Genomic DNA, 16,322 nt, shown 5'->3' with positions numbered 1-16,322 from the left:
ACATGAAATAATAGCTCTTGCCTGCTTGCCTTAATTAAGGGTCAGGAGTTCAGAGCTGGATGAGCATATAAGGGAGAAATTCCTGACTGGGAGGGTGGTGAGGCCCTGGCACTGAATGCCCAGAGAAGCTGTGGATTCCCAATCTGTGGAAAAGTTCAGTGCCAGGCTGGATGAGCAGCCTGGGATGGTGGAAGGGGGTTGGAATGGGGTGAGCTTGGAGGCTGGAATGGGGTGAGCTTGGGGGTTGGAATGGGACGAGCTTGGAGGCTGGAATGGGATGAGCTTCAAGGCTGGAATGGGATGAGCTTGGAGGCTGGAATGGGATGAGCTTGGAGGCTGGAATGGGGTGAGCTTGAAGGTTGGAGTGGGATCAGCTTGAAGGCTGAAATGGAATGAACTTGGAGGCTGGAATGCGGTGAGCTTGGGGGTTGGGATGGGACGAGCTTGAAGGTTGGAATGGGGTGAGCTTGAAGGCTGGAGTGGGATGAGCTTGGGGGTTGGAATGGGACGAGCTTCAAGGCTGGAATGGGATGAGCTTGGAGACTGGAATAGGATGAGCTTGGGGGTTGGAATGGGATGAGCTTGGGGTTTGGAGTGGGATGAGCTTGGAGGGTGGAATGGGATGAGCTTGAAGGTTGGAATGGGATCATCTTGGGGGTTGGAATGGGACGAGCTTGGAGGCTGGAATGGGATGAGCTTGGAGGGTGGAATGCGATGAGCTTGGGGGTTGGAATGGGATGAGCTTGAAGGTTGGAATGGGACGAGCTTGGGGCTTGGGATGGGATGAGCTTGGGGTTTGGAGTGGGATGAGCTTGAAGGCTGGAATGGGATGAGCTTCAAGGCTGGAATGGGATGAGCTTGGGGGTTGGGATGGGACGAGCTTGGGGGTTGGAATGGGATGAGCTTGGGGGCTGGAATGGGATGAGCTTGGGGGCTGGAATGGGATGAGCTTGGGGGTTGGAATGGGATGAGCTTGGGGGCTGGAATGGGATGAGCTTGGGGGTTGGAATGGGATGAGCTTGGGGGCTGGAATGGGATGAGCTTGGGGGTTGGAATGGGATGAGCTTGGGGGTTGGGATGGGATGAGCTTGGAGGGTGGAATGGGATGAGCTTGGGGGTTGCGATGGGATGAGCTTGGGGGTTGGGATGGGATGAGCTTGGGGGTTGGGATGGGATGAGCTTGGAGGGTGGAATGGGACGAGCTTGGGGGTTGGAGTGGGATGAGCTTGAGTGTTGAAATATGATGAGCTTGAAGGCTGGAATGGGACGAGCTTCAAGGCTGGAATGGGATGATCTTTAAGGTTTCTTCCAACCCAGAGCACTCTGGGATTCTGTGATCTGTGTGCTGGAGATACTCTGGTCCATCCATGGATTTTGGGGAATTTCTCAAGCTGTATGTTCTCCTCTCCTTCACTCCTGTGCTGCAGCAGCCTTCTGGTGACCTCTGGGTGTTGTTTAACATTTTATTAAACCTTAAAAACCCAACCCAACCCCCCAAAAATCCCCATGAAACCTTAAGGCATTTTCATTTTCACTCAAGTGCAGCCTGACAGGGCTGAGCCCTGGTGGGGAGCAGGGGTTGGGGTTGGAGGTGATGTGACAGGATGTGTGCCCTTATCTGCCCTGCTGGGGTGTCACAGCATGTGACAGCCTGGCCCCTTCCCTTCTGAGTCACAGCAGGACGAGATGTCAGCCTTGCTCCCCATAGCTGGGAGTCCTAATTCCCCAGTACCTGGGCATCCCAATTCCGTGGTGTTTTGGCATTCTTATTCCTGAAAATTTGGACATCCTTATTCCCCAAAATTTGGACATCTTTATTGTGGGATTCACATTATCTGAACCTGAGGAAGAGAATTGTCTCTCTCTGTTCAGAGAATGTGAATCCCACATCTTCTTCCTCAGGATCTGGGAATCCTTATTCCTCAGGATCTGGACATCCTTATTCCCCAAAATTTGGGTGTCCTTATTCCCCAAAATTTGGCCATCTTTTTTTTTTCCCAGTGTCTGGGCATCCATATTCCCTGGTATTTGGACACTCTTATTTCTCAGGATCTGGATGTCCTTATTTCCCCAAAATTTGGACATCCTTATTCATCAGGATCTGTACATCTTTATTCCCCCAAATTTGGGCATCCTTATTCCTCAGTATTTGGGCATTTTATTTTCCAGTATCTGGGCCTGGTTATTTGGGCATCCATATTCCTCAGGATCTGTATGTCCTTATTCCCCAAAATTTGAGAATCCTTATTCCTCAGGATTTGGGCATTCTTATTCCCCAAAATTTGGACATCCTTATTCCTCAGTATTTGGGCATTTTATTTTCCAGTATCTGGGCATCTTTATTTTCCAGTATCTGGGCATCCTTATTCCCTGGTATTTAGGCATTCTTATTCCTCAGGATCTGGGAATCCTTACTCCTCAGGATTTGGACATCCTTGTTCCCTGGTATTTAGGCATTCTTATTCCTCAGGATCTGGGAATCCTTACTCCTCAGGATTTGGACATCCTTGTTCCCTGGTATTTGGGCATCCTTATTCCCCAAAACTTGAACATCCTTATTCCTCAGTATTTGGGCATTTTATCTTCCAGTAGCTGGGCATCTCTGTTTTCCTCTATCTGGGCATCCTTATTCCCTGGTATCTGGGCATCTTTAACATTCAGTATTTGAACATTCTTATTCCTCAAAATTTGGACATCCTTGTTACCAAGTATTTGGGGATCCTTATTTCCCAAATATCTGGGAATCCATATTTCCCTCTGTATGGGTTTTCTTATCCCTCAGTATCTGGGCATCCTTATTCCCTGTTATTTCAGCAGCCTTGAATTCCCCAATATTTGGCCATTCTTATTCCCTGATATTTGGTCAACCCTGCTCTCCAGTATTTGGACATCCTTATTTCCTAGTATGTTGAAATCCTTATTCCTCAGAATTTGGGCATTTTTGTTCCCCAAGTATCTGGGAATAATTTTTTCCTTTATATGGGTATCCTTATTCCTCAGGATTTGGGTATCCCTGAATTCCCCAGGATTTGGGTGTCCATGTTCCCCAGTATCTGGACATCATTATTCCTCAATATTTCAGCATTTTTATTCCCCAAGTAGGTGGGAATTCTTTATTCCCTCTTTATGGGCATCCTTATTCCTCGGCCTTTGGCCATCATTATTCCCCAGGCATCTGGGAATTCCTTATTTCTCATTTCCCATATGTGGGCATTTGTATTCCTTGGTATTTGGGCACCCTGAATTCCCCAGTAGCTGGGCATTGCTCAATATTTGGGCATCCTTGTTCCCTTGTATTTGGGCATGTTATTCCATCTTGTCCTCAGAATTTGGGCATCCTTTTTCCCTGGTATTTGGGCATATTTGTTCCCTGGTATTTGGGCATGTTATTCCATCTTATCCCTCAGAATTTGGGCATCCTTATTCCTCAGTATTTGGCCAAGGTGAGGGAACACCCAGAGCCTGATCTGCTCTCACCACTGGCATTATCCCTTGTGCACCAGCACTTTTTCCCAGGATTTTCCCCCAGATAACAACCCTAAAGCAGCCTGGGGGTTTGCTCAACTACCAGTGCATTCCCTAGTGGCATTCCCATGGCTCTGAATACCTTTTCCCACCCTGGAGCAGGTCTGTGGCACTGAGGTGGAGAGAGCCAAAACCTTGTAGGAACGGTGGCAGGAGGGACCAGAGCTGCTGATCTTTCACCTGAGCAATATATTAAAAAAAAAAAAAAAAAAAAAAAAACAACCAAAAAACCACAAAACCCCTAAAAAAACAAAAAAAGGAAGTTGAGGTTGGTTCCTGTTTGCTTCAGTTTGAGCCTTCAGTTGGGGCCTGAGAGAAAACAAAAGCAGCTGAGGTTGCCCTGCACGCGATGCCCACGGGCTGCTCCAGGGAGAGGGGGCACAGCAGGAATGTGAGGCTGGAGCCTCCTGACTCCATCTGAGCTTCCCACAAGGTGAGTGAAGGGCACACCCCATCTCTGACAGAGCCAATCCCAGTGCTCAGCTCTGCAAAAATTAGGGAAGAGCAAAATGTGCTTTTGTCTTGGCTTGATAATTCCCATCCTTAAAATTGCTCTGGGAGAGCTGGGGGTGCTCACCTGGAGAAGGGAAGGATCCAGAGAGAGCTCAGAGCCCCTTGCAGGGCCTGAAGGAACCTTCTAAAGGAGGACAGGTTTTTATAGGGCCTGGAGGGACAGCAAAAAGGGTTTTAATCCTAAAGAGAGTTGATTCAGGCACAGATATAAGAAATAATGTTTTTATGGGAGGGTGGTGAAGGAAGGAAGCTGTGGCTGCCCCTGGATCCCTGGAAGTGCCCAAGTCCAGGCTGGATGGGGCTTGGAGCAGCCTGGGATGGTGGAAGGGATCCCTGTGAATGGCAGAGGTGGAACTGGATGATTTTTAAGGTCCTTTCCATCCCAAACCGTTCTGGGATCAGCAATTGGGGCTGAACCAGGTGCCCATCCCAGCTCTCCTGTCTGGGTTTGCCAGGAGGGATGGGATGCAGCCAAAGGGATAAGGAAGCTGTTGCCATGGAAACAAGCTCGGTTTTTCCACTCCCTTGTCTTTTAATTTATTTATTTATTTATCTGCCAGCATCATCTCTGACCTGCAAGCTGCCTCCCAGGGATTTAAACACTGGATTGGACATCCAGGATAAAAAATGACTGGGAAAAGGAATAAAATCCCTGTGGAGAGGGGCTGGGAGCTGGGGATGGAAGCAGCACTCAGGATTAAGGTTTTTTTTGCTCCATGGAACAAATCAAGCTCAGATAATTTTCTTTCCCTAAGGAAAAAGTGAAACATTTGGAATTTGGGTGTATTAAGTCTCCTTTCCCAGCCAGATCTGCAACTCCTGTTGGGATGAGTGGGACTATCCCATCTCTCACCCCCTGGAAAACGTGGCTCTGCTATTTTCTATTTTGCCTGTTGTATTTTTATACTTTTCTGGATATATTTAGCAATTTTTTTTTCAGCTGAGCCACCTATTTTTAGCCATGGCTTTTAGCAAAAGCCACAAGATGCCTGGCAAAAGCATCCAGCCCCTCACGAGGAATTCCCACACTCCAGCCAGACAGTGACCCTGTTCCCAGTTATCCCTTCTGGATCTGCATCCTCGCTGCTTTTGGGGAGAAAAAGGCAGTTTTTGGGAGATCCTGCTTGTCTCAATGGGGATTCAGCAACCTGGGCTGGGCTCAGCTCTTGGGAAGCACAAGGACAGGGAGAAATCCCAGAGTGAATGAGATTTGGGACTAATTTCTTCGTTATAATACCCAGCATGGCCCCTTTTTTGTCCAAAAAAATCCTTTTTTGTCAAAAAAACCTCTTTTCTGTCCAAAAATCCCCTCTTTTCTGGCTCAAACCCCACATGGGTGATGCCTGCCTGGTAGGAACAACCCTGATCCCTGCTCTCCCCAAAATCCTTCCTGTCCCAGTGGGGTTCACCCACTTTGCTATAAATGAGTGGAAAATGCATCAGGATGGAAAATATGACTTTTTTTGCAGGCAAGGAGCAGGGAAGCTGCTGCTTTCACCCCAAAAAGGAGCTGGTTTCGGGGTGGGTGATGCTGCTTTCAGTCTTTGTGGTGAGGGAAGGGAGAGGTTTCAGCCTGGCCAGTGTCAGCACTTTCTGTTTCATTCCTGCTTTTCCTTTTGGTTCAGAGGGGAGAGATGGATATTATGGAAAGCAGAGAAAAAGCTTGCTGGGAGGTGAAAAAAATCTGGAAAATTGAAGCATGGAATCATCCAGGTTGGAAAAGGTTATTCCGCCATAAATGATGGAATGGTTTGGGTTGGAAGGGATCTTCAAGCTCATCTTTTTCCATGCCCTGCCATGGGCTGGGACACCTTCTGCTATCCCAGGTTGCTCCAAGCTCCATCCAACTTGGCCTTGGACACTTCCAGGGATGGGAAAATGCCATTTTCAAAAACATTTAGGAGAATTCCAATCTCCACCCACGCACAACTTGAGCTAAAACCCAACCAAAAGAGGCGAAAAAACTTCTGGAGGTGGTTCAGCTCCGATGCCATGGGTTTGGAGCTGGAGCTGGGGATGGATCCAGCACCAGGCACCCAAATCCAGGATCCTCTGTGCTCCACAGCCTGTGAGCTCAGTGCAGAGCAGGCAGCAGCTGCTGCTGACGAGGAGCTGGCAAATGAAGCTTAATTACTCCTGCAAGCAGAGCTGGCATCTCTGGGGTGCCAGAGCCCCACAGGAGCCCGGGCTGGGAGGGAGGGATGGCATGGCAGCTTAGCAGGAGGGCTCAGCATCAAGAAATGCTCCTTTTGCAGTGCCTGCTTTGGGTTGGATGTGCCATTTGGTGTGGAAATGCTTCCAGGAATCCAGGAGGGTGGGATGGAGGAGGGCTGCTTGGCCCAGAGCAGTGGTGGCTTTTAGCTCAGAGCATTTTAAATCTCAATCTCAGCACATCAAGCTGCTCCACATCCACGTTTGTTGCTCCACATCACAGATAAGAGGTGAAGATTTTGGTGGAGATTCCTCAGGGTTTGGACATCCTTATTCCCTGGTATTTGGGCATCCTTATTTCCCAAAATTTGGACATCCTTATTCCTCAGAATTTGGGCATTCTTATTCCCTAGGTATCTGAGAATAATTTTTTCCTTTATATGGGAATCCTTATTCCTCAGGATTTGGGTATCCCTGAATTGCCCAGGATTTGGGTGTCCATGTTCCCCAGGATTTGGACACTCTAATTCCTCAGTATTTGGGCATTTTATTTTCCAGAATCTGGACATCCTGTTCCCTGATATTTGGACATCCTTATTCCTCAGAATTTGGATATCCCTGAATTCCCCAGGATTTGGGTGTCCATGTTTCTCAGTATTTGGACATCCTTATTCCTCAGTATTTCAACATTTTATTTTCCAGTATCTGGGCATCCTTATTCCCTCATACTTGGACATCCTTTTTCTTCAGTATTTGAGCATCTTTATTTTCCAGTATCTGGGCATTCTTATTCCCTGATGTTTGGGCATCTTTATCTTTCAGTATTTGAACATTCTTATTCCTCAAAATCTGGACATCTTTGTTCCCAAGTATTTGGAAATAAGTATCTTTATTTCCTAAATATCTGAGTTTCTGTATTTCTCCCTGTATGGGCTTTCTTATCCTTCAGTATCTGGGCATCCTTATTCCCTGATATTTGGACATCCTTATTCCTCAGTCTTTGGATATCCCTGAATTCCCCAGGATTTGGACACCCTAATTCCTCAGAATTTGGGCATCTTTATTTTCCAGTATTTGGACATCCTTATTCTGCAGTATCGGGCATCCTTATCCTTCAGTATTTTAACATTCTTATTCCTCAAAATTTGGATATCCTTGTTCCCAAGTATTTAGGCATCCTTATTTCCCAAATATCTGGGAATCTGTGTTTCCCTCTGCATGGGCTTTCTTATGCCTCAGTATCTGGGCACCCTTATCCTTCAGTATTTGAACATCCTTATTCCTCAAAATTTAGATATCTTTGTTCCCAAGTATTTGGGCATTTGTATTTCCCAAATATCCGTCAATCTGTATTTCCCTCTGTCTGGATTTTCTTATCCCTCAGTTTCTGGGCATCTTTATTCCCTGATATTTGGGCAGTCCTGAATTTTCCAATATTTGGCCATTCTTTGGGAAATTTTTGGGAAAGCTAAAATGAGCAGAGCTGCACCAGGGATCAGGGATGTGCCTCACTGTTTGTTCACCTAAATCCCAATTTTTGGTGCCTGTTCAGTCTGGGTGCTGCTGGTGACAGAAAAAAAAATGTCATTCAAATGTACCCAAAGCTCTTCATTCAGCAGGGAGCAACAAATGAGGTGGGTTTGGAGCTTAGCAAAAACCAGCAGCAAAATTTTTATGTCCAGACATTTTTTGCCAGCATTTTTCATGGAATCCCAGAATATTTTGAGTTGGAAGAGACCTTAGAGCCCATCCCACTCCACCCCTGCCATGGCAGGGACACCTTCCACCATCCCAGGTTGCTCCAAGCCCTGTCCATAACTTTATATATATATATAAAATTATGTTTTTATACAAAATAGATTTTATATATATATATATATACATATATATAAATATATATAATATATATATAATATATAAAATATATATAATATATATAATATAAAAATATAATTTTATATTTATATTATTTTTATATATTATAAATAAATATATAAAATATATTTAATTTTTACATTTTCATTTTAATATTCTTTTTATTTTATAATTTCCTTTATTATATCTATAAATTTATTTATATTTACAGTTATAGTTCTATTTATAGGTTTTGTTTTAGGATAATTTTAATTTTAGTTATTTATTTATTTTAATTTTTATTTCCTGGTCTTCCCATTATCACAGGGCTGCTCTCACATCCCCTGCTATTGTGTTGAGCTTGTTTTTATTTTTAAATTTTTTAAAATTTTAATTTAATTTTTAAATTTTTTTCTTCATTTTCTGGTCTTCCTATTATCACAGGGCTGCTCTCACACCTTCTGCTGTTGTGCTGAGCTTACTATTATTTTAAAAAAATTAAATTTTATTTTTATTTTTAAATTTTTTAAAAATTTATTTTTATTTATTTTTATTTAATTTCCTTGCCTTCCCATTATCACAGGGCTGCTTTCACACCCCCTGCTGTTGTGCTGAGCTTGTTTTTGTGTTTAAATTTAAAAAATTTTTATTTTAATTTTTATTTATTTTTGTTTCATTTCCTGGTCTTCCCATTATCACAGGGCTGCTCTCACACCCTCTGCTGTTGTGCTGAACTCATTTCCATTTTTAAATTTTTTTAAATTTTATTTTTATTTTTTAACTTCTTTTAATTTAATATTTTATTTTTATTTATTCATATTTCATTTCCTGGTCTTCCCATTATCACAGGGCTGCTCTCACACCTTCTGCTGTTGTGCTGAGCTTATTTTTATTTTAAATTTTTTTTTTTTTAATTATTTTTATTTATTTTTATTTCATTTCCTGGTCTTCCTATTATCACAGGGCTGCTCTCACACCCACTCGTGCTGTTGTGCTGAGCTTTGCCTGCAATGAGAGGAGTTTTATGGCCCTCCCAAGGGAATTCAGGCAGTGCCTTATTTCCCTCACTTCATGGCACGTGTGTGCCTGGATAATGGGATTCCTGCCTTGGAGCCCACGGGTTAATGAGCCCTTCCTCGTTATTTTCATGCTAATGATGTTTTACAGGGCCAGGACATGGATAGTGTCTCTTTTGGGCTCTGCGCTGTAATTACAGCTCGGGATCTTGCCAGCTTGTTTTGATGTTTGTCTGTAGTGCAGACAAACTACAGAGGGGCCTTGGGTTATTTATTGTGTGTGGAAAGGGCTGGGATTGTTCTGAGGGGTGCAAAAAGCTGGAGAGGGACTTGGGACAAGGGATGGAGGGACAGGACGCAGGGAATGGCAGAGTTGGATGGGATTTTGGGAAGGAATATGAGGGTGGGCAGGCCCTGGCACAGGGTGCCCAGAGCAGCTGTGGCTGCCCCTGGATCCCTGGCAGTGCCCAAGGCCAGGTTGGACGGGGCTTGGAGCACCTGGGACAGTGGAAGGTGTCCCTGCCATGGCAGAGGTGGGATGAGATGGGATTTAAGGTTCTTCCAACCCAACCCATCCCATCTCTCTATGATAAATCCAATCCAAACTGCCCCTGGATCCCTGGCAGTGCCCAAAGCCAGGCTGGACAGGGCTTGGAGTACCCTGGGACAGTGGAAGGTGTCCCTCCCGTGGCAGGGGTGGGATGAGATGGGATTTAAGGTCCTTTCCAACCCATTCCATTCCATCTCTCTATGATAAATCCAATCCAAACCAAAAAACCCATGGAATTTTGGGGTTCCACGCCTTCCCAAGGGCACAGTGGGGTCTCCTCTCTCTGGGGTTTAAGAGCTGCTTTACTGCTGGAGCAGCTCCACAGGGCTGTTGTCCAGGGTGGGACATTCACCAGCTCATTTTGAAGTGTCACCTGCTGCTTTTTTTGTTATTTGTGGTGGAGGAAACACCCCGGGTTTCCCCAGGGGTGGAAGTGCTCTAAACCCATCACTGGCCCCAAAATGCAAAATGTTTCTAATTGAAGCACCTGCAGAGTGGCTGAGCAGGGCCCAGGGTGTGGTGGCTCCTGGGAGGCTCCTCTGAGTTGCCCCAACATTGTCCCAACAGGCCTGTGCTCCTCTCAGGAGGGTCCCACCCTTCCCTCACCTTATTTTTGGGGCTGTTTTCCCCATTTTAGTGTCCCTAGGGCTGGCTGTAGTAAGAGCAAGGGAGGGTTTCCTTGCAGGAGCGTGGCAGCGGGGTTGGATATGTGGAATTATTTAAAATATCAGAGCTGTAACAGGCATACAGATGCTCTCAGCTGCCCTCCCTGCTCCTATGGATCCTAAACAGAAGTCCCTGAAGTGATTCCCTGCCACTGGAGCAGGTCCTTCCACAGAATTCACAGAATCCCTGGGTTGGAAGAGACCTTCAGGATCATGGAGTCCAGTCCAGCCCCCACAGCTCAGCTCACCCCTGGCACCCAGTGCCACACCCAGGCTTTGTTAAACACACCCAGGGATGGGGACTGCACCACCTCCCTGGGCAGCCATTCCAGAACTCTATCACCCTTTCTGGAAAAAACCTTTTTCCTGATATCCAACTAAAATTTCCCTTAGTCCAGCTTAAGACACAATATGAAAGGGCACAACATGGAATTGTTTAGGTTGGAAAAGCCCTCTAAAATTGAGCCCTCATCACTGCCAATCCCACCACTAATCCGTGTCCCCAAGTGCCACAGTCACACACTTTTGGAGCCCTGCCAGGGGTGACATTTGCTGCCTTGGGAAAGTCTCTGTGGCACCCAAGCCAGTCTTGGTTGAACCTGCTGCTATGCCAGAACACAACACATTCCATGGTGTGGGGAATACTGAAGATAAGAAAGAAAGTTGGGAAAGCAGATTTTAAAAATAGAAAGAATAGAGAAATTAGAATTAGTTGTAAAGTGTGAAGGTAGGAAAAAGTTACAATATTATAGTAAGTAAAGTTAATAGTAAATAAGGACCTGAAACAATAGCTTGAGTTTTAGGTTTGGTTAAGATAGACTTTAAGACTGTAGGAAAAAATATATTTACTAACATAGTAGAAGGTTTTAAGCTTAATAATGGTGTATTGTGCATTGTTAATAGAAGTAAGTTCTATTAAGTAAGAAGTATTTCTTACTTAGAAATAAGTAAGTGTTGTGTGAAGTATGTGTACCTCTAGTGATTGGTTAGAACAATTGTTTGTAACTTTAGCGATATGCTATTGGCTAGAAAATTTTTTAAATGTTCTGTAACAAAGAAATCTTTGGCTGCTGCTGGCAAGATGTGAGCTTTTGCTATTTCTCTATTGTCTCAGCTATCTAATGTTGAGAAAATGAGGCTGATGTTGTAATAAAATTTCAAGGAACGTCTCTTGCTAATCTCGCTCTGTTTGTGAAAGACAAAAAGCTTCCCCAACACAAATGGTGCCCTGTGAAGCAAAAGATTCATTTCAGAATCCTTTGTAACCATTCAGTCATCAGTGTTGAGCCCCAGATTAAGCAAATTGAAAGAAGAGGGAAATCGAAAGGAGAGGGAAATCGAAAGAGAGCTGTGCTCTGCTCTGCTGCTCAAACCCTTCCCCAGCCACCAAAAACGAGGGGAGAGGTGAGATAAACACAATGCAGGGGCTGAGCTGAACCTCCAGCCACGGCCTGGGGAGCAGATCCAGGCAGGAGCTGGGCTGGAGCATTTTGGCAGCACTCCCCAGGAGATGGATGCTCCTTCTGTGCACCAGACCTTCAACCCATGCCCTGTGCGCCCTCCAGCCTGCTCGGGGCTGCCAGCAGCCCTGGGCTGCTTGCCCATGACTGGAACCTCTTCCTGTGCTGAAAACCTCGCTGAATGCAAACAAAAAGTGTCCCTGGGGGCTGGGCTGGCACTGCACAGGGCAGGGGGACGCACGGCGGGGACCTGGGGATGTGGCACCCGGCGTCTGTGGGATCCCTGGTGCCAGAAATTATCGTCCCACAGAGCTGAGTTTCATTTTCTGTTCTCTTTATTTAAGGGCAGTGAAGGGCCAAGAGGAGCAGAGCTTCCCTTAGAGGCACAGATCAGCGGAGAGATCAGCTTCTGGTAAAGAACAACCCCTCCCTGCGCTCCCCTCCTCATCCTCAAACACGGCTGGCCCTGGCTGCAAGCACAGGCACCAGTGCCAGGTTGATTCCTCTAGAAATCCCACAGATTTGAGTGGGATCCCATATAAATCCCCTAAACCCCCACAAAAATATATAGTAAATATGATATGATATGATATGATATGATATGATATGATATGATATGATGATATTATATGATATAATAGAATAGAATATATGTCATTAATAGAATATATCATTAATATATCATTAATATATCATTAATATAATATAAATTACACAATATATAATATTATATATTATGTAATTTATATTATAATTACAATGATAATGTTATAATATATAACATTATATATTATAATAATGTTATATAATATTATTATAATATATATAACAACATAATATAATATAATATAAACTACATAATATATAATGTTATATATTATAACATTATTATAATATATAATGTTATATATTATTGTTATATAACATATAATAATGTCAGAATATATAACATTATGTAGTTTCTATTCTATTCTATTCTATTCTATTCTATTCTATTTGTAATCTATATTGTCTAATATAATATCAGTTATCTAATATATAATATCTATTATCTGATATTGATTATATTTATATTATAGATTACATTGATTATATATATATAATTATAATATATAATTTTTTAAAATGTATATATATTTTTTTTTAAATCCCATGAAAAACCCATTTTGGAGCTGGCAGGCAGCCCCAGTCAGCCTCAGCACTGCTGGAAAGCCCTTGCTGCTGCAGGAGCTGGATGCTGGGATTCTGCTGCCTCTGCCAGAGCTCACTGCTGGTAGAAAGTGCTGGAACAACATCCGGGATCCAGCCTGGAGTGACCTTAATGAGCATCCCCCGCCTGCCTGGGGTAGAAATCTCCAGAAACAGGAAACTCCAGCATCCTGTTTAGCATCTCAATGTGCAAATTGGCAGCAGGGACAAAGGCAGGGAGGCTGAGGGACACTGGACACACACTGGGCACCAGCAGGGGCTGGAGGAAGGACAGGGAATGAGCCTGGCACAGAAATCCTGTTCCCTGGTTTTTGTTGCTGTCAGAGGCTGGTGTGGAACAGCAAACAGCAAAGCACAGATCAGCTGGGCTCCTGCTGCTGCAGGCTGGGCTCTGGACAGTCCCAGTGCCACCCAGCTCTGGGGACAGCACTGGCAGCATGTCCCTGCCCTGGGTTGGCATCTGCCATCCTCACCCCCTCATTTTGATGGCTCTAACCCTCCACACAAGCAACCCCAGCCCATCCCTTGGGGGCTGGCATATATAATATGATCTATATTTTATATTTTTTTTTTTTTTTTTAAATCCCCTAAAAAACCCATTTTGGAGCTGGCAGGAGCAGCTCAGAAGCTGATCCCCGTGTGTTCCTGCCCACAGCCCATCCCAAGAGCCCTCCTGGCCTGCCCATGGCTAGCAACAACACTGCTAGCATAGCACAGGCCCGCAAGCTGGTGGAGCAGCTGAAGATGGAGGCCAACATCGACAGGATAAAGGTAGGGGTTCTTGGGAGAGGCCTCTGGGAAGGCTGGGAGGTGGTGGCTGCTGCCCAAAGCTCGTGGAGGGAGCTGGGAGGTGGAGCCAGGTGGTGTTTGTGGGGGACGCTCTTGTTTTAAGTAGACCATTCAGTCATCAGTGTTACGAGCACCAGATTAAGGAAATCAAAAGAAGAGGGAAATCAAAAGAGGGCTGTGCTTTGCTGCTCAAACCTTTCTCCAGCCACCACAAAAAGAAGGGAGAGGTGAGATAAGCAATGCACGGGCTGAGCCGAACCTCCAGCCACGGCCCTGGGGGAGCAGATCCAGGGAGATGGGACTGTAGAATCTGGGAATGGTTTGGGTTGGAGTGGACCTTTAAAGCCCTTTTTGTTCCAACCCCCTGCCAGGGACACCTTCCACCATCCCAGCTTGCTCCAAGCGCTATCCAGCCTGGCACTCCCAGGGGTGAGAGGCAGCTGGAAGCATCCCCTGGAGCCCTGTGGGGTGGTGGGAAGGAGTGACTGTCCCCAAGGCATCTCAGCTCCTTGCTAAGAGCTTAAATCCAGGGAGAGAAGTGCTCCAGGGCTGGGATGAGCTCGGGTGGCTCGGGAGCTGCTGCCATGTCTGGAATAAAGAGTGAGGCTGGTGGGTGAGGGCAGGAAATCTGCTGTGGATGTTCCTGCCAAGGGATGCGTGGGAGAGCCAGCAGGGATGCTGTAGTCAGTCCTTGTCAGGTGAAGGATGGGAATGGGGGAAGGCTGGGAAAGCTGGGAATGGGAATTCAGGCTGACAGAGCAGCTCAGAGCCCACAGGTGAAGAACCAGCCCAGAATCAGCCCCAGCAGGGACGTGCTGCTGCACTGTCAGTCAGGTTCTCATATCAAATCTGATATTCCCTGCCCAAGGATGCTGCCAGCCTGGTGGCACCTCTCCAGGTGGGATGTCCCCAGCACAGCCATGTCACAGACATCTTTTATGAAAAATCCTTTCCTTAGGATTTTTCCTCCTGAGAAGCTGAGAGGCCTCAGGAGCAAAATGTAAATATTGATTATCTGCTGCTGTGGAATGCAACAGGTGCATCTGGGATTGGTCTCATGTGGATGTTTCTAATTAATGGCCAATCACAGTCAGCTGGCTCAGAGAGTCCGAGACAGAGCCTTTGTTATCATTCTTTCTTTTTCTATTCTTAGCTAGCCTTCTGATGAAATCCTTTCTTCTATTCTTTTAGTATAGTTTTAATGTAATATATATAATAAAATAGTAAATCAAGACTTCTGAAACATGGAGTCAGATCCTCGTCTCTTCCCTCAGCCTGATTCCCCTGTGAACACCATCACACAGCCTGTCCCTGACCCAGGGCTCCTCCTTTTGCAGGTGTCCAAAGGGCTCCCTGCCCAGGGATGCTGCCAGCCTGGTGGCACCTCTCCAGGTGGGACATCCCCAGCACAGCCTGTCCCTAACCCAGGGCTCCTCCTTTTGCAGGTGTCCAAAGCAGCAGCAGACCTGATGGCGTACTGTGAAGCCCACGCCAAGGAGGACCCTCTATTGACCCCCGTCCCGGCCTCAGAAAACCCCTTTAGAGAGAAGAAGTTCTTCTGTGTGATCCTGTAAACCCAGGAGGAGCCTGACGGGCACTCAGGCCACCCTGAACACTGATGTAGAGTTTTTAGGAATGGGGACGACCTGCTGGTCCGCAGAATTTAAACAAAAATAAGTAAAAAACACGGCCTGGAAGCTACAGAGATGTGCATGTTTAAAGAACCTGGCCACCTTTGGGGGAATCAGATGATCTGCATTGCAAGGCAAAAGATCTGAAGTCTGTAGAGTTGCCTAGAAAGAGAAAAACAAACAAAAAAAAACCCATGTAAAGAATAAATCTGTGTCACTTTTCTGCTCACAAAATTGTTCGATTGTTCCATATTTAAAGCACCAGAGCTGTGCTGAGCAAAGTTAACTGCTAAGGATGTGTATAACCTTCTTGGAATGATATTGCTGGTTTCTTTCCAAGCTAATATTTTTGATTTAAGTTGTCAGATATATAGCAGACAGGTTAGGTGGCTGTGCTGTTACTCAATGTTTGGTCTTGTGCTTTTTCATTTCTGGCCGTAGCGTAGCAGGGGTGGGTCCAGGGAACACCAGCAGCTCTGTGTCCCCAGCAAACCCCACTTTTTACCATTCTCTCTATGGTTAGCTTTGGTTCTGCAAGTAAAAGTGGTTCCTGTGTCGTGCTTGGTGCTTCCTAGCCCTGTGATGACATTCAGTGGTAGTGCATGAGAGTTTAATTCCGTTCATCCGCTCCAGACTTTTCTTTTCCAGCGTTTGGCACCACGTGCTGGTGGAAGAAGCCGTAGGGAGGGAACAGAGGCGATTCTGAAAGCAAAGAGAGCTCCTGAGATGCCTTAGACGTGCCTGAAATGCCTCCTGCCACAGGGCAGGTGCCAGCCCGGGTGCAGGGCGAGCCAGAAATCCGAAAATCAAAGTCGACCGCTTCTTTCTGGGTCTTTCCTTCCTCCTACACCTCTGTGCCTCTGCTCTCCTCGCTTGGTCCTGCTCTTTTCCCAGTTCCTGGTAGCACTTCCTTCCCTCGGGGCTGGTCTGGAATGTTGCTGGGATGCTGCTCAGTGGTG

At 45.7% G+C, this 16,322-nt stretch overlaps 1 protein-coding gene across 3 annotated transcripts in view; it reads left to right on the top strand.

Moving 5' to 3' along the window:
* The window catches only part of GNG2 (G protein subunit gamma 2), a 31,468-nt gene extending 15,146 nt beyond the window's left edge, over positions 1–16,322 (top strand). The window contains exons 1-4 of one of the 3 annotated variants that reach the window (XM_058806486.1): positions 3,839–3,958; positions 12,079–12,146; positions 13,599–13,714; positions 15,178–16,322. In XM_058806486.1, coding sequence (XP_058662469.1) covers positions 13,628–13,714; positions 15,178–15,306 — 216 coding nt within the window. In that variant the 5' untranslated portion in view covers positions 3,839–3,958; positions 12,079–12,146; positions 13,599–13,627 and the 3' untranslated portion in view covers positions 15,307–16,322. Of the gene's footprint in view, positions 1–3,838; positions 3,959–12,078; positions 12,147–13,550; positions 13,715–15,177 lie in introns of those variants that run through there. The other 2 variants (XM_058806487.1, XM_058806485.1) reach the window with 2 other exon arrangements.

Source organism: Ammospiza caudacuta, chromosome 6 (assembly GCF_027887145.1).
Source record: "Ammospiza caudacuta isolate bAmmCau1 chromosome 6, bAmmCau1.pri, whole genome shotgun sequence".
In the NCBI taxonomy this organism is placed as follows: Eukaryota; Metazoa; Chordata; class Aves; order Passeriformes; family Passerellidae; genus Ammospiza; species Ammospiza caudacuta.
The sequence above is the reverse complement of the archived record's forward strand: the minus strand, read 5'-3'. Positions and strand labels throughout refer to the sequence as shown.